Genomic DNA, 23,179 nt, shown 5'->3' with positions numbered 1-23,179 from the left:
AGTAATAGGAAGAACATTTTGGGACACCCAAAATAGTATATTTGTCTGTAATTATGGGACGGAGGGAGTAGTTTATCTAAGTTTGATGGAAAATATTATGTTTGAGTTTGAATGGGGAAATTCCTTGTTTCTCATGGTGAGAAATGAAATTTGTTTCTCATGGGGCATTTTCGTGAATAAATTAACAATTTTTTAATATTGTAGGCTCCACAGTTGAATAAAGTTGAAAAAGTTGTTGATTTATTCACAAAAATGTTCCCATGAGAAACGAATTCGTTTCTCACCGTGAGAAAGTGGGGCATCCTCATTTGAATGAGCTATTAAAATTTTGTTCAAGCTTATAAAACACTGTTTTTGCAAGAAAATACCTAATAAAAAAAATATTGTAAAAAACTAACTGTTATAAGAGACTCCTCTTGGTGAAAAAGTCATCGTTGATTTTTATTTTCTGGGGTTGATCATGTCACGTGCCAATAAAGAAAAAAAAGAAGGAAATGATAAATATAAAAGTCACGTGACTGGCACGTGATGTGGTCAATGCCGAAAAATAAAAGTCAACGGTGACTTTCCGACCAATGGTAGTCTCTTACAACATTTATCATTTTATATAAGGTAGTTTCTTACAACATTTTTTTTATTAGATAGTTTCTCGCAAAAAAAAGAAGGTGTTTTTTTAGTAGTTTTTCATATAATCTATTAACTATTACTAAAATAAACATGCTGACATCATTAGAGGACACTTGTCAATTTCTTTTGAAATTTTTCCCGCCAAAACTATTTTTGATATCATAATTTTTTTTCTCTATTTTTTTTTCTCTTAAGTTCTAAAACTTAACAATTACACTATTTCTTTCAAAATTAATAAATAAGATTATGATTACACTATTTCGAATAAAGAATATTGACAACTATTTTAAATAAATAAAATCTATTTACATCGTACAACGCATGAGATTAATCTAGTGTCCTTATAAATATGATTATAATCTTACAAATATATGTACAATAAAAGACATACTTGTATTAAGATACGAGCACAGTCTAAACTCTAAAGTATATAAAAAAAATGTCAAAGTTTTTTTTTTTTTTTTTTTTTTTTTTTTTTTTTTTTTTTTTGGCAATTAAAGAGAATTTTATTAATTACCAAAGAGAACAGTTCAGGATACACCAAAACACCAAAAAATTGACTCACAGGTCAGAACACCAAAAAGGCAAAACCAGCAAAAACATCACAAAGAAGTTAACAAAATTTCCTCATTTCTTCTCTGCATCTGCAAGCAACCTTGAATCTGATATCTCTGAACAACTGAGCAGCAGTCACAGTTTTAGAACCTTGATTGAAGATCTGATCATTTCTATGAAGCCAAATAGCATAGACACACTCAGCAAAAAACATCAGAACCACCTGATGCTTAGCAGTCTTCCTTTTAGCACTCTTCATAATCCAAGTAAGCTCATTAGTAAAGTTCCCAGGAACTCTCTGAAAATGCAAATGAGCAAGGACCATATTCCAAATCTGGAAAGACCAATCACACTCAAAGAATAAATGATCAACAGTTTCAGGAGTAGTATTACATAAACAGCAAGAACTATCATCCACCACACCCCACGCAGCTAATCTAGCTCTAGTAGGAAGCCTGTTATGCATAGCAAGCCACAAGATAAAAAGGCTTCTAGGAGAAGCCAGGTTTTGACATAACACCCTATTCCAAGATACTTTCACAAAATCTCCATGCAAGTGCTTATATATTTCCTTGATAGAAAAGGACCCTTTCTTGATAAATCGGTCCTAGCTAGAAGCAGAAATGATGATTTGAGAGCATTCAAAAATTTTCCTGAGAGCCCAGGGGCTGTTAGCAGGACAACTAATGCTAGTGATATCTCTGCCCTTAGTATAGTAAGCATCAATCCACTTCACCCACAACTTGTCTTTCTTACTAGAAATAGCCCATAACAGTTTGCAGATAGCAGCTTTGTTCCAGATCAGCATATCCTTAATACTCCAACCCCCAACAACTTTAGGAAGACAAAGAGTATCCCAAGAGACAGGAGCTTTTTTTGTGGAAATAATATTACCAGTCCAAAGAAAGTTTCTGCAAATCCTCTGAATCTCTTTTATTGCTTTCTTAGGCATTATAAAAATCTGGCACCAGTAAGATTGTAAACTCAGAAGAATTACTTTCACCAATTGCAGTATGCCAGAATAAGCCAAGGTTTTAGCAGTCCAAATTGATGTCAAAGATTTTATCATTGAGTCAAATATGATAATGTTTAATTCCCTAGTTAATATTTAGGAAATTTTCACTTTTGCTACCTCAAAAACACATGCATTTCACTTTTGCTACCTGGAAAAATTTTTATTTAAAATTTTACAGCCATACAAAATTAAGTTTGTTAAAAATTGCTACCACTAAACGGAATCAGTTAGAGTTCCGTTAAGTTAATATTATTTTTTAAAATATAAAAATTTAAAATAATAATTAAAAAAAATTAAAAGCCCAACCCCTCCGTCAGCCCCCCTCCCCCTGTCGGCGGCCGGCGTCGGCGACCACACCTACTCCCTTTCCCACACCTACGAAGGTCATCTCCCCACCTACCAGCTGCAGCACCACCAGCCACACCCACCACACGCACCACCAGCACCACTACCCAAAAAATAAATAAAAAAACCCCCACCCAAACCTTAAACCCGCCTAAGCCCACAACCACCACAAACCCAGCACCACCCACCACACGAACACACATCACACACACACCACCAGCCACCCCCACCACACGCACCACTAGGGGTGAGCATGGGCAGGGTACCCGTATCATTAGTACTAACGGTTTGGGTAACCGATAACCAATATCACTAAAAGTGATATCCATAAACCGAACCGATAAGTTCGGGTACCCGAACTTCGGGTGAGCATGGGTACCCGTACTAATTAGTAGTAGGGGTGAGCATGGGACGGGTACCCGTACCATTAGTACTAACGGTTGGGGTACCCGATAACCAATATCACTAAAAGTGATATCCATAAACCGAACCGATAAGTTCGGGTACTTGGACTTCGGGTACCCGAATTTTCGGAACGGTTATTGGGTACCCGAGCCAGACCCCATTGATATCCTATATCAACGAAATTTCGTTGATATAGTGGCATTTCCGCAATTATTAGACTTACTTTTAGTAAAATATAGTATTTGTACTACTAAGGCTGACTAGGACACCGTTTTATCTCCTTTTATGAGCCCGTTTTGAAAAAACCCCTTTTAGAGAGAGAAACCACAATACAGAGAGAAGTTACATTAGAACAACATCAATGGCGCAATTCCAGGTCGATCTTGCTCCAAATCGATTCATCTGAGCTGAATTTATGCACGTGGTTCCTTGAATTTTAGGTATGGTGTTCAAGGCTACCCAAACAGTAGTACACAAACTGGAATTTTGCAACTCCCGATCCAAAAGAAATGAAGAGTCGAAACCACCAATTGCCATGGCTCCATGCTTGAATGCTTGAAATTACCTAGTAACTTGTTGTCCCCTATCTCATTCACCCTCTTTCACCTTTCCGGCGACAAATTTCCGACGGCTTTGCCGTGGAATTAAACGAAAACCCTAGAAAAATAAGAGAAATTGGGGCATGGTTAACCCTTAGAGGCAAGGTTTGCTTCCTTCTCCATTGAAGTTGTTCATGCTTTTCGATTTCGCCATTTTCATGTACTATGTGAGCTTGCTTTTTTGTTTCTCTCTCATGACAAAGATGAAGACAATCTATGGTTTGGAAGAAGGTAAAGACCCCACATCTATCAAAAACCGTAAGCATATAACGGGGTTTCAAGGGGTTTTCTTTTCTGTTCCAATTTTGGCCTTCATTTAATAAGTGAAATGACAACGCCGCCCCCTCGTTGATATAGGATATCAATTTGGATTTCCTCTTGGGTACCCAATAAAGTATCCAATAGTGATAATTAAACTTAATAAATTATTTATTATGATAAATTTTAACACTAATTAACAACAATACAACATGATCTTGACCAAATTATTAATTATATTACTAATCATTAATATTATATAGTGATTATGAAGTAAAGTAAGAGTTTAGATTTTGGAAAAAATAGATTTAAGTAGGATAAAAAACAAAAAATTGCTTATCGATTCGGAATGGGTAACCGTTAATTTTAAAATGATACCCAATAACCATACCCGATAACAAATTATCGGAACGGGTACCCGAACCGTTATGGTTATCGGATCGGGTACCCTAATTTTCGGAACGGTAACGGAACAGGTTTTCGGGTTCGGGTAGTTTTGCTCAGCCCTAAGCACCACTACTGATGAATCATATTTATATAGGGTTATTAGGCACGTTTATGTTAGTTTTTATACCTTTTTCTTAGTCTTTTTGGTTGATTTTAGGGTCATATCTGCATAATTCATTCTATATCGCTCTATTACGCTCCGTTTGTGTATTTCTTAATGTTTCAGGTGATTTCGTAGTCATTTGGACGCTTTCGAAGTATTTGGAGATGATTCGAATGATATTTGAATGGAAATAGATGGATCAAGTTCATTTACCGGGGGATTTATGCTCGTGGATGTCGTCTCTAAGGATTATATGCACGAGAATTGAAAATAGCTTCCACAAGGGTCGATATGCACTTTTCGGAATTGAATTTGAGTTAGGAACAAAGGAAAACGAAGGCTTGCAAAGTATCAAAAAGAACCTTTGTGCATTGTTTTAGCCATATCTCGAGTTCTGCAGATCGGATTGAGGTGATTCGAGTTGGGTTGGAAACTAGACTTGAAGAGCTTTCCAATGATAGGTCGCACGCCTTCATACAATTCCTATATTGTGAATTACAGCCTTCCGAAATCGGTCCTGCAAATCTGCCAGCAAGCGCGCCCAGCCATCGGGCGATGGTTTAGCCGCACAAACGACTAGGGATGTCAATGGGGCGGGTCGGGGCGGATGTTGGCCTTCCCATCGCCATCCCCACCTAAAATTTTTATCTCCGTCCCCATCCCCGCGGCGGGTCCAAAATTCATCCCCATCCCCGCCCCGGCGAGTACAATTCCAAAACCATCCCCGCCCCACCCCCCACTTGGATATCCATCCCCACTTAATCCCCACCTAAGACCCGCCTAATACCCACCTAAGACCCACCTCCCCACACACCATCCAACATATTTAATACTACGTATAAATTACAACAAATAAAATTACTATTAATATTACACACTTTTTTTAGTTATAAAATTAGTGTATTACAAATTATTATATCTACTATTTTATTTTACATATTTTTTTTAATATATAAAATAGTATAAAGTATATAATTTTGTTTTATAAAATATATAGATGTGGGTGTGAGGTGGGGATAAGACGGATACGAAGTGGGGCGGGTGGAGCGGGGCGGGGATGGGGCGGGTACAATGTAAAATCCACACTCGCCCCATCACCCATGGCGGGTATGATTTTATCCCCATCCCCGCTCCACCACCCACCAAACCAAGACCCATCCCGCTAGAGCTGTCAATTCGGGTAAATGGGTCGGGTTTGAGTCGGGTTAGTGTGGGTCGGGTCATCTCGGGTCGGGTCAGTACGGGTTAATGTCGGGACCTATGCGGGTCGGGTTCGGGTTGGGTCATGCTTGAGTCGGGTCACGTCGGGTCATACATCTTATCGGGTTTGGGTCGGGTTTAGGTCGGGTCAATAAAAGTTCGGGTTACATTCGGGTCGGGTGAAAAACAGGTCGGGTTACTGATATGTCTATTTTATATAGTGTTTTACCCCCGTCCCGTGGTCATTATTAGTAGTGTTTTTGGCTCTTTCGAGCCACCTTTATTACTAATATGTGTTTTCTAGTGTTTTCGTAGTTTTGGTTAAGTTTTGCAGGGAATTGCACCTTTGGAGCATTTTCCCGGGATTTTTATGAAGCGACTACGAGCATTGGAGGAACACGACCATTTTTGGAGCCCAAGGCCGGCTAGAGCCATCGAGCCGGTGATTAAGGGCTCGGTATTTGGAATACCGAGGTTTGGACCGAGTATTCAAGACCCGAAGAGGAGATCCGGATTGGGCCGAGGAGTCGAGCCAATCGGAAGTCCAAAGCCTCGAGGAGCCACAAGGGCCCGATCGGGCAAGCTTAGCTCGATCGGGCAAGAAGCGCAGCAAGCCAAGGACGAGTGGCCCAAGGCGCGCCCGATCGTGCGAGGGTTAGCACGATCGGGCGGTGCTGCTGAGGAGAATGTGCTAGCAAAAAGGCGCGCCCGATCGGGCGGCCTCTAGCCCGATCGGGCGCGTGTTTCTGGAAAGGTTCTTTTGTCGAGCAATTAGTTTCTAATTAGGAGTTGTTTTAGTTTTGTTTTAAATACGTTTTTGTGCGGAATAATTAGGGGTCTCTTATCTTAGACCACTTCTTCTTCTCTTAATCTTCTCTCTTAGATTTTCTCTCTCTACTTAGTTTTCTCTCTCTCTAAACCTTTGTTCTTAATTCTTTCATTAATTCCAGATTTATTTTGGTAACGATTTCTCTTTCCTTAATCTTAGTTATTTATTTTATTCCTTTCATCATGATTTATTTTATTACTTCGATTAGTTTAGTTTTTATTATGTGTGAGTAGTTTAATTTCTAGGGTTTGTGGGGATCCATAAATAATATGAAGGGGTAAATTATTGTTGTTGATTATCAATGCTAGATTAATTTCCTATTGATTGATTAAATGCTCTGTGACTATATTAGGCCTATCTTTTATGCATGAGTTTGACAATATTGATTCAAGAATCGAGAGATGAGAATTAATGTTTAGGTCTAGTTTCAATAGGCAGGTTAATTTTTAAATGATTAAGTCAAGATTCGAGAGATAGAGATTTAATACCGGTAAATTAATTGTGTGATTGTAATAAGTAGCGAGAGCCCTTTACAATCTGGTTAATTGATGCATTGATGATTGACTATTATTGATTATTGGTATTGCATGATAATTTCTTATTGGATTGTTTTAATGTTTTACAATTGCGGCTTGTAAAAGTATAGCAATATTAAATTGATGAATCGAGCAGATGTTAATTTGATATTAAAGGCTATTTTCAATAAGAACTTAGATCTAGTAAATTGCGAGAGCCTGTTAGATCTTTGTTGATTAATAAATTGCGAGAGCCTGTTAATCATGTTATTTATGCAATGTCAATGATTGATTACTATGTTTTACCCTGGAGTATTATTTATTGGTGAACCTATGCCCTAGATTCTTTCATATATCGTTTTCTCCCTATTCCTATTCTTTGTAGTTTAGTTTCATACTTAATTATAAATATTGGTTACTTAAATAATTTAGATTATAACAATTAATTAGGAGTAAAAAGACTTGTTTCCCTGTGGAGATCGACCCTACTTCCCTATCTACCTTAGTTAGTGATTTAGGTAATTATTTTTTATTAGGGGATACGACTTTACCCTGTCAGTTACATTCGGATTTTTACGGGTTTAAACGAGTTATGGTCCTGTTCGGGTTCGAGTCGGGTTCGGTTCAAGTCAATTATTTACGGGTTATAATCAGGTCGGGTCATTATCGGGTTTGAGTCGGGTTCGGTTCAAGTCAATAATTTGCGGGTTATAATCAAGTCAGGTCATTTTCAAGTCGGGTCATTCTCGGGTTCGAGTCGGGTTCGGTTCAAGTCAATAAAATTTTTAATTTTTTTTTTAAAGCTCCAAATCAAATTGCATAATTTAAAACATTTAAAAAATATATTAAAATAAACATGTGAATACTAAAATTAAAAAAAATATATAAGTAGTTATATGGAAGTTTATTTACGGGTTATAATCTTATGTATTTGTTAACGTCGAATCTCTATTGTAGATGTCGTATGCCTTTTAATTAATGAAATGTTTTTGCTATTCCAAAAAAAAAAAAGTTTATTTATAAGATAAATTTAGAAAAAAAAAATACATTTGGCTGATTTAATTAGACAAAATCACTATCTTCAAAAAAAAAAAAAAATAGACAAAATCACTATCATCGATTCACCTCACTCACCTCATATTGCCTCAAATACGTTTAAAAAACATTGACAGCTCAGAGAGTCACAACTCTACTCTAATACTCTATCACCTCATGTCCTCATATAGCTCATTGCTCATATAGGAAGTTGAAGATAATTAGGAAAAATAAAATCAATCACAATAGAGATTTCATGGTGAAAAATTTCGTCAATCTCGCCATTAGAGTGCAACCTTCCTTAATATACTAAGATTCAGTCTTTTTATTCTAAAAACTCCTAAATTCTAAAATTCGGGTTAGTAATAGGTCGAGTTTAAATTCAGGTCAGGTCAATAAGAAGTCGGGTTGAATTTGGGTCGGGTCAATAACAAGTCGGGTTGATTTCGGGTCGGGTTTGTAACAGGTCGGGTTTAAATTCGAGTCGGGTTAGGAACGGGTTAGGTTGACCTCGGGTCGGGTAAGTAACAGGTCGGGTTGAATTCGGGTTTTGACGGGTTAAATCGGGTTTGGGTCATTCTCGGGTTCGAGGCGGGTTCGGTTCAGGTCAATAATTTACGGGTCACATTCGGGTCGGGTCCTCTCTAGGTCGGGTCATGGTCGGGTTCGGGTCTCAAATACTCGGGTTAGCTCGGGTCTAGGGTTGGTTTCAGGTCGGGTTAGGTCGGGTTTGGGTCACCATTTTTTTCGGGTTCAGACGGGTTAGGGTTAGGGTCGGTATTTCGGGTCGGGTCAGCTTTTGACAGCTGTAATCCCCGCCCCACTGGGGCGGGGATGGGGCGGGTCTCCTACTTGACCCGCCCCACTGACATCCCTACAAACGACCCTTCGAATCTGCCTAGCCCGATGGAAATCCATCGGTCGATGGTCGTCGTCGCAGCCCTTGATCACTCGACCATCGGCCATCCATCGGGCGATGGGTCTGGCGCGCGGGAAACTTGTTTTCCATCGATCGTAATGCTCTCGACCAATTAAAAGATGACCTTTGTTACTTTTATTTCATTATTTTTATTTTATCTATTTTATTTTATTTAGGATTAGGTTTTAATATAAATACTTGGGAGGATTTTATTTTCCTCTTCATGCTTTATTTTTCTAGATTAAACGCTTCTTAGTTTTCTTTCTCTCCATTGTTGAACCCTAACTTTTCATTCTTCATTAATTCAATCATCGAGGTATTTCAATTATTCTTTTCGTTCTTTATTTATTTTATTAATTATGAATTCAAGTTTATTTATCTATTTTGTTTTGTTTATTTCAATTATGAGTGAGTAGTCGTTTTCTAGGGTTAAGTGAGGGAAGCCATGTTTATACCATGATTATTTGTGCTTATTTATTTATAAATTTATGAATTAGGGTTTGAATAATTCCAATTGATTTGTGCTTTATTGTTTGATTCATGTAATTGACCAATATCATGAGTTAATTATTTAGCTAATAAAAATTAGAATTGAAAGATCATATTTTTAGAGGCTTAATTACAATTGGCGAATTTGATTATGTTAGCGGCCGAACTACATATGTTAATTCGTAAGTGTTAATTCCCGACCGTAGGATTAATAAGTGCTTTAATTATTCGACCTAATTTGTTTATTAATGGATTGTTTACATATCTTGGTTTGGTATAAGCATGGTGGACCGAACGTTTGCCCTAGATTTTAATTTATCTGAGAGCAACCTTATTTTTATTATTGTCATACTTTAGTTAATTAATTATCAAACTGCTCTTCGTTTATTGAAATAGTTTATAATAATTGGTCAAAAACTAATAGAACTTGTCTCCCTGTGGGATTCGACCCGTATTTGCTAAGTCTCTGCTAACAACAAACACCGTGCACTTGCGGTATAACTTTTTATTCATCAACTACCCAAAAAAATTAAAAAAAAATTATAATAAATTAATGGAAAAGGGTAAACATACCTTATGAAATCTTCCACTTTTGGTTTATATAGTTAAATTCGACCATGAAAACCCCATATCTGGAGTTTTCACCCCAAGTCTGGAGTTTTCATGATCGAATTCGAAAAAAACCATTAATTGGTTGTGTCGTGGTCGAATTCGATCAAAAGCAATGGGAGTGGGTGGCGGTGGACTTCACGGAGAGAGAAGAGGAGGACAGAAAAAGGGAAAGAAAAGGAAGGAGACAAGAGAAAGAGGAGGGAGAATTAGGTATACTCATTATAAACTCCACTCATATTGTTTAGTTTGATTGAAAAAGAGATAAATAAACTCCACTCATATTGTAACAATTATGTATAATCATTTAATTTTTTTTTACAAATTATATTCACAAACTATAAGAATATAAGATGTTATACTCCCTCTGTGTTTTCATAAGTGTTACACTTTGACCGGTACATAGTTTTTAGGCATTTTAATTAACTTAAATAAAATAAGAGGTAAGTGGGTACTTAAAATATTAAAAAATATTGTAAAAAAGAAAGGGGTAAATAGTGAGGTAAATTGTACTTCCTCCGTTTTCTTTTACTTGCAACACACCTTTTAGGCACGCAGTTTTAGGAGATGATTAGTGAGGATAAACGAGCGATTTTATCAATATAATTTTTACACAAAGATTAGAATAGGGTTAAGTATCATTTGTAAAAATTATAATGACTAATTTATCCGTTTACATTACATAAACCCGACCTCAAAACACGTGCCACAAGGCTGTGTTGCAAGTAAAAAGAAACGGAGGAAGTATATACTTGTAGTTTATTGAAAAGTAATGAATGTAAGAGGAAAAAAATAGTTAAAAAAAGTAGTATTTGCGTATGAAACGGGATTTATTTAAGATTAGAACTAGTTTTTGAGCCCGGGCGATGCCCCATATTATTACATGAAACTAACTAATCATAAATATACATGGTAATTTATGATTAATTTTCTTTGAATGAAAATGTGTTTTTTTAAAAAATAATTAAACCATGTGGTTTATACTTATATATTTTTTTTTTTTTCATATTTATAATATGTTTAATAATTAACTTAGATGGCTAAATAGTCAATTGTGCTGTAAGTGGTTTGGGGTTCGAAAGTATAGATTGAGAAGGTTTGCTTCTCATGTTTGGAAAATTATAAATACTTTCAATTCGAAAATACAATAATTTCATACTTCAATTCGTATTAAACAAAAAGATAAGCTTCAGTCAAAACATCCAAATTAATCTTCTGTTATTAAATGAAGCTCAAGTGATGCAGGAACAGAAACTCTGCATCAGTGCATCAATTGCAGTAATTCATTCATATGTCGTCGCCCACCTTATGTGTGCTGATGTCCTGTCCACCCCACTTCTGCATGCGGCTGCTTGATTCTTCCACCTGCATATCATTCAGGAGGTAGCTCAATCATGTCTATTGCAAGTTTTGGTCAGAAGCAAACTTTTTAAAATATGTATTACAGCATACTCAAGAATTGTGTGTTCAAAGTCTTTTCAATTCATATCAAGTATTGATGTACTCGATAGTTTTACTAATAGCCAAGTCTGAAGAACATAGCTCTGTCATGCTCACCTCTTTAGTCCAATTTGTTCTGTAAAGGATGAAGAGTAGAATGAGTGTCTGCAAGACGGTTCCAGCTATCATGCCGCCCCAAATGCCCTATAATTGATAAAACTGTATTTCAGAAACTATGTTTGCTAATGATGAAATATATTCTTAAGCGCATATGTAAAGGGATAGTATATATTATTCAGTACCATCACTCCAAAGTCTGCTACATAGCCAAGAAGGTATCCAAGAGGTAGCCCAAAAACATAATAGCAAGCCAAGTTTACATTAGCCACTGTGGCTTGCCAGCCTCCTCCAACAGCAACTCCTGCAAGTACGATAAGAAAATACAGTAAATTCAGAAGTAATTATGTGCGGGTGGTTGTTCAAGAGGCCATTGATCAGTTGCACGTTGACAGAGGAAATAAGGAAAAGTCGGAATTAAAAATACATGAAAAAAATTACATTAAGTCATATACCTGAAATGACAGGCTGAATACTGTTAAGAACCATTGTCACGCCTAGAAGCCAGGCTAATTTAGAAACAGCTTGTTGCAATTCCTTGCTGTCTGTGTAAATAATCGAAAAGTAGTCTCTTGTGACGAGGATAAGGACCATGCATAAAAGCCCGATGATGAGAGACTGGAAGACTGCAACGTAAACACTGTATTTGGTTGCCCTTGGATGCTGCAATCCGAGTTCATTTGATACACGAACACTGATAGTAACAAAAATTACTTCAGAACTTGGTCACATATAGCGCGTAGGATTAGAATTTCCAAACTCCTTACACAAATGGACTAATCTGAAAAGATCAATGTCTAACATAGTAAGAATATTGATGAGTATACATTTACCTTACAGCAGCATTCATTCCGATGAATATCATAAATTGTAGTCCGTTTACATTCATGCTGAAATAAAGATAAGAGAATTTTATAAGCAACTTTGTTTGCAGAAAAATAACAGCTAGTTTTATGCTTATAAACTTACAAATCATAACTCAGAGAGAATCGGAAACTCACCATATAGAAAGAGAGCCTACAGTTATCACAGCATTAGGAAGGTGACCAGCAAGAAGCATTATGCTCATCATGTACCAAATTTCAAGGCAAAGCATCACAGCAGAGGCAACTGAAAGACGAACAAAGGCCCATATATCCTTAAACGCTGCCCAAGTGAACCCTGTCCAAGCATCCTGGCACCAACCAAATGCATAAACAACTTGGCAAATTGCAGTCATCCATCTTGCAATGTTGTAAGCTGCTGCAGCCCCTTGCAGACCCCAGCCCAACACAGGAATGAATATCCAGAGAAGCACAGCGTGTTCTATTAGAACAATAAGTCCGATCCAAGCCATAACATCAACCTTGCTTTGGGCTTGGAGAAACTTCTGAGTAGGAAAATTGATAGCCAATGAGAATAGTGAGGGTATGGTAAGGATGGCGAACTTTCCTGCAAGGTTGGCTACATCATGGTCCTGTCCTAGAAGCTTTAACAATGGTGCAGCAAAGATGTAAATCGGCATGAGTACAAGACAGCTTAGCAATAGTATGATCCAAGAACGTTGCATATAGACTCCAAGCATATGAACTTGCCCTGCACCAAAAGCTTGTCCACACAATGTCTCAAGCGCGCTCCCCATACCAAGCTACAATATTGAACAACAAAATTTGATCCCATTAAAAAATCTTCGAAAATTCATGCTTCCACTTTTTGTGCTGCTGACAAGTCAAGGAAGAACCTCAAGAACAAGTAATTATTACACTCTTCCAGCACTTAAAACTTGTAACAACCAGTGCACCAAATAATTTTGTTATCATCCAAGTTAACAACTCAATACATTTTAGTACATTCATGTAAATCAAATACTACCTCCGTTACATATTAGTTGCAACGATTAGACATTTTTCCTCTCTACTTTATGTCAAATCGTTGCAAATAATATGTAACAGAGGTAGTATACTCTTAACAAATTATACTTTTCAGATGTTAGTGCTATGTTATTCACTTAGGGTATGTTCTCTTACGTTGAAATTCAGTTCAGTTCAGTTCAGTTCAGTTCAGCTCAGCTCAGCTCAGTTCAGTTCAGTTCAGTTCAGCTCAGCTCAGTTCAATTCAGTTCAGCTCAGCTCAGCTCCTAATTTCCTTCTCTTATAAAATATTCAGTTCAGTTCAGTTCAGTTCAGCTAAGTTCAGTCAATGAGAACAGGCCCTTACTCAAAACTTTGTATTCACTTAACAAATACTCTTTAGATATTATGTTATTCACTTATTCAAAAATTATGAGAAACTCAAAGCATTTTAGTACATTCATGTAAATATACTCTTAACAAATACTTTAATTTCCTTGATGTTATGTAATTCACTTATTTAAAACTTTGTTGATCAGATATTCTGATGCACTGATGAACTTATTGACTAATTGTTTATGTGAGAGCAGGTTGGCTAGAAGATTCTTGCACCGACGGTGTCAATGGTTGCTCAATAATCATTTTTGTTATTTTGTTATAATGATGAAGACATAATAATCAATTAACTAGTCTAAAAACACTCTGTAATTATCTTCTAATGAAGACATAAAGCTATTACGAGTAATGACAATGGACCTGTTCTGACTTAAAACAACTAAATTGAACTGAACTGATTAGAGCTGAACTAAACTGAACTGAATAAAGCTGAAATGAACTGTTTATGAGAGAAGGAGATTAGGAACTGATTGGAGTAGAACTGAACTGAACTGAAATTAAGGTGAAAAGAATAGGCCCTATAGGTGATCAAAGATTTAGGGAATTTCTTTCACCTATCTCCTATTCCATCTATCCCTATTTATTTTGCTTCTTTGTCAAAAGTTGAGTTAAATTTTGAAAATTTTGACCATGAGTTCTCGTTATTCAACCAGATATAATATAGTCATGTGAGATCTTGTTTGATTTGCCTCATGGTATATTTTATTAATATCAAATACAAATTTTTAATACGTGTCTTAGAGACTGCAAAGTTAAAGGGGCAAAAAATGAGGGGTAGGTAATAGGTATACACGAATTACAAGTATAATATGATTTTAAAAATGGATTTAATGACTATTACAATATAGTCATTAAAAATTACACTGAAATTTTTAACATCCTACATTCCTACATTTAAGCTGGTTTATGATTATTTGGGACAAAAGGAGTATAAATAACGTCAATTCACTCAACTGGGCTTATTTAGAAAAAAATAATTAAATGAATAAAGAGGAGTTCAATTGGGCATTCTAATTTAATACGGCGAAACAAGATCAAATCTTTGAACTCACGTCAGCCATTTAAACATGCCACTATTTGTGTTGACATTCCCTTAATTTTTTTTTTTTTAAAAATACCTTTTTGTATTTTTATATGATCATTGATCACTCTTAAGGCCTTGTTTGGTAAAAAGATTTTTAAAGTACTTTTAGCTTATTTTGCCCAATAAGAGGTTTGATTAATCTAAAAAGCTAATGTGGTTGTTTGGTAAATATGAATTGAAGTAGCTTATTTAAATAGCTTTTTGGCTCAAAAAACCCTTTTAGAAAAAGCTTTTTATAAGAGCTTTTTAAAATTAACTTATTGAACATTTAGTTTTTTTGGCTATTAAATGCACTAAAAGTCTAAAACAGCTAACAATTAACGGTTATTTACCAAACACTTTTACACAATCAGCTAATTATAACCAGCTAGTTAAATCAACTAATACAATCGGTTATCAAATAATTACCGAACTAATTTTATCATTAATCATGCATACTACGGAAACAATTATTAATTAACTAACGAAGAAGGAGTTGAGAGAAGGAGAAGATAATCACCAAGAAGCCGAATGCGAAGGTGTTAATGACGGAGACCGAAATAGAGATAGCAGAAAGCTCAAGTTCTCCAAGATGTCCTACAAATATGTTTGTAAGTGAATTTGTAGCGTACAAACATACAATGTTAAACACTAACGGTGTTGCTATCTTCCATAACTTCACCGTTTCTATCCAAAACACCGTTGCCGCCTCGCTTATGCTTTGCACGGCCGTGTAATCCCCGTTTTCCACCTCCGGCCTCGCATCGCCGCCACGGTTCACCAACAATGGTGTCTCGTCCATTTTTCTCTTTAATTAGTGGTCTGTCTTAATAATGAGACGTACAAACTACAAAGAGGCTTTGGATTTTATAAGTTTGAATATAGGTTTGGTGAAAGGGTGATTATTGACGATATTTTCGTTGGTATGGATTTTGTATTCACGTTAATAATATAATTTAAACAAGTATTTAAAATTTTTAATGTAATAATGTATATGCATGAATGAATGTAATTTAAATAAGTATTTAATTTTAATGTATATATGCATGAATTATTTGACAACTAAATTATGGATTAACGAGAAAAGCAAGGAAATATGAATTAGTACAAAAGATAAAAAATAAAAATAAAAAAAAAATGAATTAGTACAAGTACGTAAGAAAAAAAAATACGGAGTATATAATACTATGTACTTCTTTCATTTATTTATTTATTTTTATTTTTTTTTTTTTTTGAATGGAAGTACTTCTTTAATTTTCTTTGGCTTACAACATCACATTATTAAAGCACATATATATTTTTAGTAGGTAGAAAATAAACAAATAATTTTAACACCAAGAAAATAATTATTTTAAAGGAGAAAGTATATATATACAAGTTATCAAATTGGTTCTTTTGTGAGAAGAGTCTACTAATATTTTCCTTTCATACTCCGTAGTTTCTTACTCTGTATTTTATCCAAAAAAAAATTAATTATATGAGTATATATTTATTTGGAGATTAGCTAACACCATTAATATAATAAAGTACTACGCCGCACTTAGGACCTGTTCTAATTTACTAAGCTGAACTGAATAGAGCTGAAATGAATATTTTATAGGAGAAAGAAATTAGGAACTGAACTGAATGATTGAAGATGAACTGAACTGAAATTAAGCTGAAGAGAACTGGTCCTGAAATACATTCTATAATTACTAATTTTGTGTTGAATCTTTTGTTAGGTTGAACAACTCCATATAATAATAGGTGATGACACACAAAAATATACGGAGTATCCATTTCAAGAAGGTTTTGGACTTTTGGTTCTTGCCAGTTATGGGATTTGAACCTACTACCTACTAGTCTACTACTTAAATGTTTTCAACAATTCCTAATAACATACTATTATTACAATAATATTAAATGGACTGCTTCTTACAACAACTGGTCCTATGGTCTAGTGGTCAGGACATTGGACTCTGAATCCAGTAACCCGAGTTCAAATCTCGGTAGGACCTTAATCAAAACATTTTTCGAGTTTAACATTTTTAAACAGCGTTATGTACTAACGTTTATAGTGTACTACAACATATTACATTTTGAATTACTGGTTTGGTTTGCTATCAAAAGCTATTTTCGTAATTCCATTGATGCTCTTAATAACCTTAAACTGTATGCTACAACACGAGAAATTATGTTGAGAAGGTAAGAGAGATTTAGTCGAGGGAACTTCGGGAGTAGTTGATTTAACAAAGGTTTGATTAGCCTCATAGTCATATACAGCATAAGAAAGAATAAAACTCTTAAACATCGCAATTTTCTTTTATGATCTGAAGTATGGCAGCCATGGCCAATGGTTTATGCCTCACCCTGAGTTGCAGACAAATTATGTTGCGGTGTTGTAACAGAACTAGCATATGACAATTATAGTGGGGAAGATAAATCAAGTATCTATCATCCAATCAACAACATAGGCCAATCTGCCTGTGGAGGATTCGACCGGTCTATCTAATAACAGATCTGTAGTTAGCAAAGCAGCAGCAGATAGAATATGGACCAAGAGAAACAGCAAGTTCTCGTTACCACAATGTCTAGGTCTTAACTAGATAGGCCACTACTCCAGCTTTTAACTTAGTACTTGTATAAGTTGGCATAGACCTACTATAATTCATCCGGTAGTTACTATCGACTTAAACTATGCAACATGAAATTACATACTCTAGCAAAAAAAACATACAGGTATCACTTCTTTATGATTGTGAACTTGTGATGGTACCTACAGAAACATTACCAGGGTTCTTTCAAAAGCTGATGAGACAGGTGAATGTGCAAAACATTACCAATGGTAAATGATGTTAGACTTTCTGATATTTAGGACCTAAGACTTAGATTAAGAGGCAGGTTTCATATACAATAATAAGACTTCTAGTGAATAAGTGGAGATTGGAACAACTTTGAAAATGCTACTTTCTACAAAACATAGCTCGTTTATATTACTCAATTGACAAATTTTAGCATGACAACTTTGACAAACTACAGGACACAAAATTTCATCGTTTAACAATCATAGCCTTGTCTAGAGAAGTATCATAGAAGCTCAGGGTGTGTGTGAAGAACTGAGGATATTAATTTTGAAAATCAGTCCTACTAGATTCCTTTACAATGTGATATACAGACAAAATTCATAACCTGCACAATCGTTGTCAAAGCCAAGTCTCGGACACTATATGCCTGATGATCCAACCACTAAGATGATCCCAAGAGGTTTTGAACCTCACTCTGCAACAGAGAATTTAGAGGGGGATACAGAGATCAGACAAAACAAAAACATAAAGCTTTGGAAAGGACTTTTAACATTATAACACATGAAGAAAATACTGAATTGAACCTCAATTTGTAGGGGGGAGGTCACAGGAGCATATCTCTCAACAACTTTTCCTTGTCTGTCCACCAAAAATTTTGCAAAGTTCCATTTGATCTCATCTACTATTACTCCGGACTTCTTTGATTTTAAAAACTTGTAAAGTGGTGCTGCATTCTTCCCATTGACATCTATCTGTGGAGTTTCACATAAGCATCTTGTAAGTTGTATATACTCCATGGAGTTGTTAAGATTCACAAGATTGTAAAATTAAACGCAACTTAAGCCCTTATGAAGTAGGGGAGGATTGGAACTAAAAAATGTGTTTTCTACTCTAAAAGAGTAATAGAGATCAAAGTCATCAAACCAAGGACAAAAATCTGCATCAAATGCTCATCTAAAGCTTGGAGATAAGTATTTACATGTTTCTTTTTACAGTTTCCAGATCACCCAGAGGGCATTAATCATGATAATTTACCATTATACGAGTGGCAAACACTTTTTAAGAAAGGTGCATTCTTATGGTAGCAATACAAGCTTGCATTCAGAATGGTGCCAAATTGATGTCATAAGACAGTTTTCAATCGCATATAATACTTAAGCTATAGCATGAAGTCTCAGCAGGCATTGTTACACATAAGCAGCAATTTTCATTCTAGCAATCTTGAGCAATGACCCAAAAGACAGGTCTGTCTTTCAACTGTCACTAATTTGAGATGCAGGTAAACATATGATAGAAAATAAGGAAACAAACAACAACTAAAACAAGATGAGAGGTAAGTATGGCATCATTTTTAAATCTGAGAACCTCCTATGCAAAAAAAAATTTCCTGAATTTACTAAATTCCAATATATTCACTAGAAGCAAATTCTTGTAAAACCTGGTTAGACTGGTTCGAATCCATACATTAGTTAAACAAAAGGTAATAAAAGTGGCCACAAAAAAAGGGGTAAAATGTTAGGTTGTAGTGAACTAGTGATTAAGTCATTTAAAAAAAAAAACACACTTGAACATTTAATCATTACCAAAAAAAGATTAAAAACTTGAGAAAAAGGAGGTTAAAAATTAACTATTTGACAGGATAAAAAAGAGAGAGAAGTGTAAGATCTAACTAATAGAAACTCTGTATTAAGAAAGTATAATATGATTTTAAAATAACTAAGTTTATCTTTTTACATCAGCGTTACAGTATTCACTACTCTGTAGTAGGTTCTTATTTCATGCTTTCCTACTATGTGGGATATATTACCTTCTGATATAAAGGGAATTCTGCTTTAAAAGAAGAGCAGACAGCTTCATTGATTTCTTCATTACTTCCTGGTTCTTGCCATCCAAACTGATTACATGGAAAGGCTAAAATTTCAAACCCTATCACAAAGATGGCAGCCACATCAACGTACAATTTAACCATTTAGACGCTGCAAGCAAAACCTTTCAAAAACTGTTGACGAGAAAACAAACCTTGGTCCTTGTACTTCTTATACAAAATGTTCAATTCATGATAGTTTGACTTTGTTAAACCGCTGCAATGAAAACGAAGATGTCATATAAGCAAAAATGCAAAATTCCAAAAGGAAAGGACTGAGTTGGGGGGGGGGGGGGGGGGGGGAACTGAAGTATTCACATGTGGCAACATCATAATTAGCAATCTTAGCACTCTAATCAAAAGACTTAAATTTTGTCATGTTGAGGTGACCCATGAGGATCAAGAGGATTTAGCCAAAATTGTAATTCCTACAAGAAAACTTTTCCAACGTTGGAAATGCCAATAGATTGGGAGCAACGAACCAGGTTGTACGTTGTGCTGGCCTGTTCCTAATGCAATTACTGCGCAACTTGCTTGCAATTAGGTCTCTCTCATAACAGGTAACTCGTTTGGGAGCCTTAGCTCTTGGTAGAGTCTCCTAAATATGGGGGATCACATATTCACATCCAATTAACGAGGAAAGAAATACACTGCTAATTTTCTATATCCAGAAGATCTCAACTATTTCAATACAATTAGTTGAACGCCTGTAATACATAAGAGTTACAGTTTTACTCGAAAAGCCAGATCAAATTTGTGATTGCAAGGTTTTCAGTGTTCCATTAATCAACTAATCAAGGGTTTCTCAAGGCACCAAACCTTCCATGCTAGTTTGTGACTCAAGGAGAATCTTAAGACCACATTCAATATATATTGAAATTGTTAATTGAATTGTATCACATAACACTTCAGTATAAAACCCTTACTTTTACCCGAATTAATATCTCATAGAGCATTAACACGTCTCACACTTGGCTTTATAAGACTAAAGCAATGTACATACATTGCCTAACTTATGCTCCATAAAGATTGGTAGTTTCCCTCCACAATTAACAGCTTTAAAAAAAACAAAAAAGAAATTATTACATAATGTACATCAAACCACAATTGTTTTTGAACCTCACAATTCCTGATTTTCTAACAAAGTAACTTTAAGCCAGACTTGATGATAAAGTGGGATTCTTTTGATTGTTCCCATAGAAAAAGATTTCAGCCTTGACCAGGATATATTATAGGCAAAGCAATTGGGACCTCATCAGCTTAAATTGGGTCTCATCTCAAGTTTCATACTTATGCAGTTATGCACTTACCCAATAATTTACCGCTGTAGATCGATTCAATGGTTCCTAGCACTAAATTCCTGGTTTTTGGGAAGTATGTGAATTCATACCAATTTGGTATGGTCTAAACATAAGCATTTAATTTGAACATGCAAATGTACCAAATAGAGAGATAGCATTTCATAGTTTACTTATCTCTTTACTTGAGAGAAAGCATCCCATATTTAAGCAACTCAAGGATTTATAATAAACATATGAGGAGTATGATCTACTTTTTTGTATTTTGGATTGACCATGCCGTTCTGGGAACCAAAATTGGAAGACAACAAATGATACTCCTTTATCTCTGTATTTTATCCCAGAAGGATAATTTAATAAGATGGCTATACAATCAAATGATCAAATCTGACAAGTGTCAAATTAAAATCCAAATCTCTTTTTCCAAATTTCTAGGAGAAGTATAAACACTTGTTAGTGGGTTGCAAAATGTGTCATCAAGATGATCAATGGGCAAGCAAGTCTGCAGTGATAGTTCTACGGAATTTCAAGAGGAGAAAAGGTACATGGTAAAGCTAGATGAACTAGGACGAAGATATCAGACAAGACTTAGAGAAGAGTCCATTGCACTTGCCGCGCATTATGGTTCATGTCCCCAAGCCCATCACTTACCCTATAGCAACATCACTAATGATGAACTTTGAAAACTGATGAGAATGATGCATATATGAATTCGGAGAAATGCAAATTGAATAGCACAACTGCACAACAATAGAGAATAGGAAGGATATAGAGGATTGTATATACCATTGGGAAGCGACATTGACAATCAGAAGAACCTTCCCCTTGTATGTACTCAAACTCACATTTTTACCATTGATATCCTGTTAATCCACAAAAAAAATCAATATCAACAATTTCGACAAAGTACATCCGCATACAGTAAAAAATAGTGGAATCCAACTTAGTTGTTTTGAATATTTCATTACAAGGAACATTATCCTCCATAATCAAAACAACCTACAAAGTTTCATCCCAATAATCAACATCAATTTCTAATGTCACATTTTCATCTCACAAAACGCAGCATCAAAATCAAATGATCAAGGCCACAATATCAGATAGTTTCTAATATGACATATTGTTATCAAATAATCATCCTCAAAACACAACCATAATGCTGCTTGACATCCAATATATTTAATTATTTTCATCAAAAAAAAAAAAAATCTTAATAATCACAACTACCATTTTGCAATCAAACACAACAAGCAATGTCAAATTAACAAACAAATCTTCTATACCCAAAATTTGAACTTAAAACAAATATGAAGCATACACTTAACCAAAATCTTATAAACAGTTGGGATTTTAAACTTCAGCACTGCAATAGTGCAATGGGCAAATCATAATTGTAGTTGGTAAAAAAATTAGCAAAAAAATTGACCCCAATATTCAAATGAATTAGATTGAGAATTGATGATTACCTTGACAGTGAAATCATAAATAGAATTGGGTAATTCTTCAGGTAATTGTTGAGAAGATAGAGATGGGTAGATATAAAAAAGAATAACAGCAAAACCCAGAAAGAGGAGAGAGACCCAGTGTGTTAATTTCCCAAAAGCCATGATTTGAACTCAAAGATATGAACTTTGGTTTCTCTCTCCTCTTCTTTGATCTGGGTAGTAGAAGAAGACTGGGTAGTTGGGCACATTGAATGATCCCCAACAATCTTCCTTGGCTTTGTTGTTCATTCTTGACAAACATAACGATCTTCCTAGGGGATGAGGGGTGTAAATGGGTCGAGAACTTGAGATTTTAATAAACAACTCGAGTTCGAGGCCCGGTAAAACTCGTTTATGTTTATTTGTTAAATGAGTTAGCCGAGTTTGAATGGATATTTAATCTTGAAATAAATACTTTTGAATAATACTTTATAGTATTGGTCTATTAATGTTCATGAATAAACTCGTTTATAAGATAATTCGAATGAAGTATGATTATACTTTTAGATTAATAAAAGTTGTTCTCTTATTTATAATTATTAACTTGATTAGTTGCTTTCTTTTAAATTATGATACTTTTTTACTGAAAGATTTAAAGTTAGTATATATATATATATATATATATATATATATATATATATATATATATATATATATATATATATATATATATAATAATAATAATAATAATAACAATAAATCATTGTTGAAACCAGCTCAATTAAAACACATGTCGTTCATATGAAAATTATAATGTTAGAACGATCAAGTTTGAACAAAATGTTGATCTGGGTTGTTGGGTCACCAATGTTTGATAAATATGAATAGATAGTGTATTCGGATCGCCTTATCTCAATCACACACCTTATATCACTAGTAGAAAAAACGCATTAGGCAGCGGTTCAAACCCGGTCTAAGGCACCGGTTTGAACCGCTGCCTATTTGAGGGGTGCCA

The 23,179-nt window shown here is 35.1% G+C and overlaps 4 protein-coding genes and 1 non-coding gene across 5 annotated transcripts; 1 reads left to right on the top strand and 4 right to left on the bottom strand.

Annotated features, from left to right (window-relative positions):
• Positions 1-1,240: 1,240 nt before the first annotated feature.
• Positions 1,241-1,648, bottom strand: LOC145632548 (uncharacterized). Its single transcript, XM_081684915.1, has one exon. The coding sequence runs from the start codon at positions 1,646-1,648 to the stop codon at positions 1,241-1,243; it is 408 nt and encodes a 135-aa protein (XP_081541041.1).
• A 141-nt stretch (positions 1,649-1,789) lies between these two features.
• Positions 1,790-2,251, bottom strand: LOC145632547 (uncharacterized). The gene has a single exon (XM_081684914.1). The coding sequence runs from the start codon at positions 2,249-2,251 to the stop codon at positions 1,790-1,792; it is 462 nt and encodes a 153-aa protein (XP_081541040.1).
• Positions 2,252-11,035: 8,784 nt separating this feature from the next.
• LOC145632546 (protein DETOXIFICATION 35-like) lies at positions 11,036-15,597 on the bottom strand. The gene is made up of 7 exons (XM_081684913.1): positions 15,316-15,597; positions 12,509-13,134; positions 12,341-12,397; positions 11,963-12,201; positions 11,693-11,811; positions 11,508-11,594; positions 11,036-11,315 (listed from the first exon to the last, which is right to left on the bottom strand). The coding sequence occupies exons 1-7, from the start codon at positions 15,595-15,597 to the stop codon at positions 11,238-11,240; spliced, it is 1,488 nt and encodes a 495-aa protein (XP_081541039.1). The 3' UTR covers positions 11,036-11,237.
• Positions 15,598-16,720: 1,123 nt separating this feature from the next.
• On the top strand, positions 16,721-16,792 carry TRNAQ-CUG (transfer RNA glutamine (anticodon CUG)). The gene has a single exon. It is a non-coding gene; the product is annotated as a tRNA-Gln (tRNA).
• Positions 16,793-17,822: 1,030 nt separating this feature from the next.
• Positions 17,823-22,431, bottom strand: LOC145630358 (putative glutathione peroxidase 2). The gene is made up of 6 exons (XM_081682618.1): positions 22,207-22,431; positions 21,527-21,603; positions 19,598-19,659; positions 19,386-19,504; positions 18,163-18,330; positions 17,823-18,053 (listed from the first exon to the last, which is right to left on the bottom strand). Exons 1-6 carry the CDS (start codon positions 22,345-22,347, stop codon positions 18,021-18,023), a joined length of 600 nt encoding a protein of 199 aa, XP_081538744.1. The 5' UTR covers positions 22,348-22,431; the 3' UTR covers positions 17,823-18,020.
• Between the last annotated feature and the right edge of the window lie 748 nt (positions 22,432-23,179).

Source organism: Chenopodium album, chromosome 5, assembly GCF_948465745.1.
Source record: "Chenopodium album chromosome 5, dcCheAlbu1.1, whole genome shotgun sequence".
NCBI classification, from domain to species: domain Eukaryota; kingdom Viridiplantae; phylum Streptophyta; class Magnoliopsida; order Caryophyllales; family Amaranthaceae; genus Chenopodium; species Chenopodium album.
Note: the sequence above shows the minus strand (reverse complement) of the source record. Positions and strands in the feature narration are given on the sequence as shown.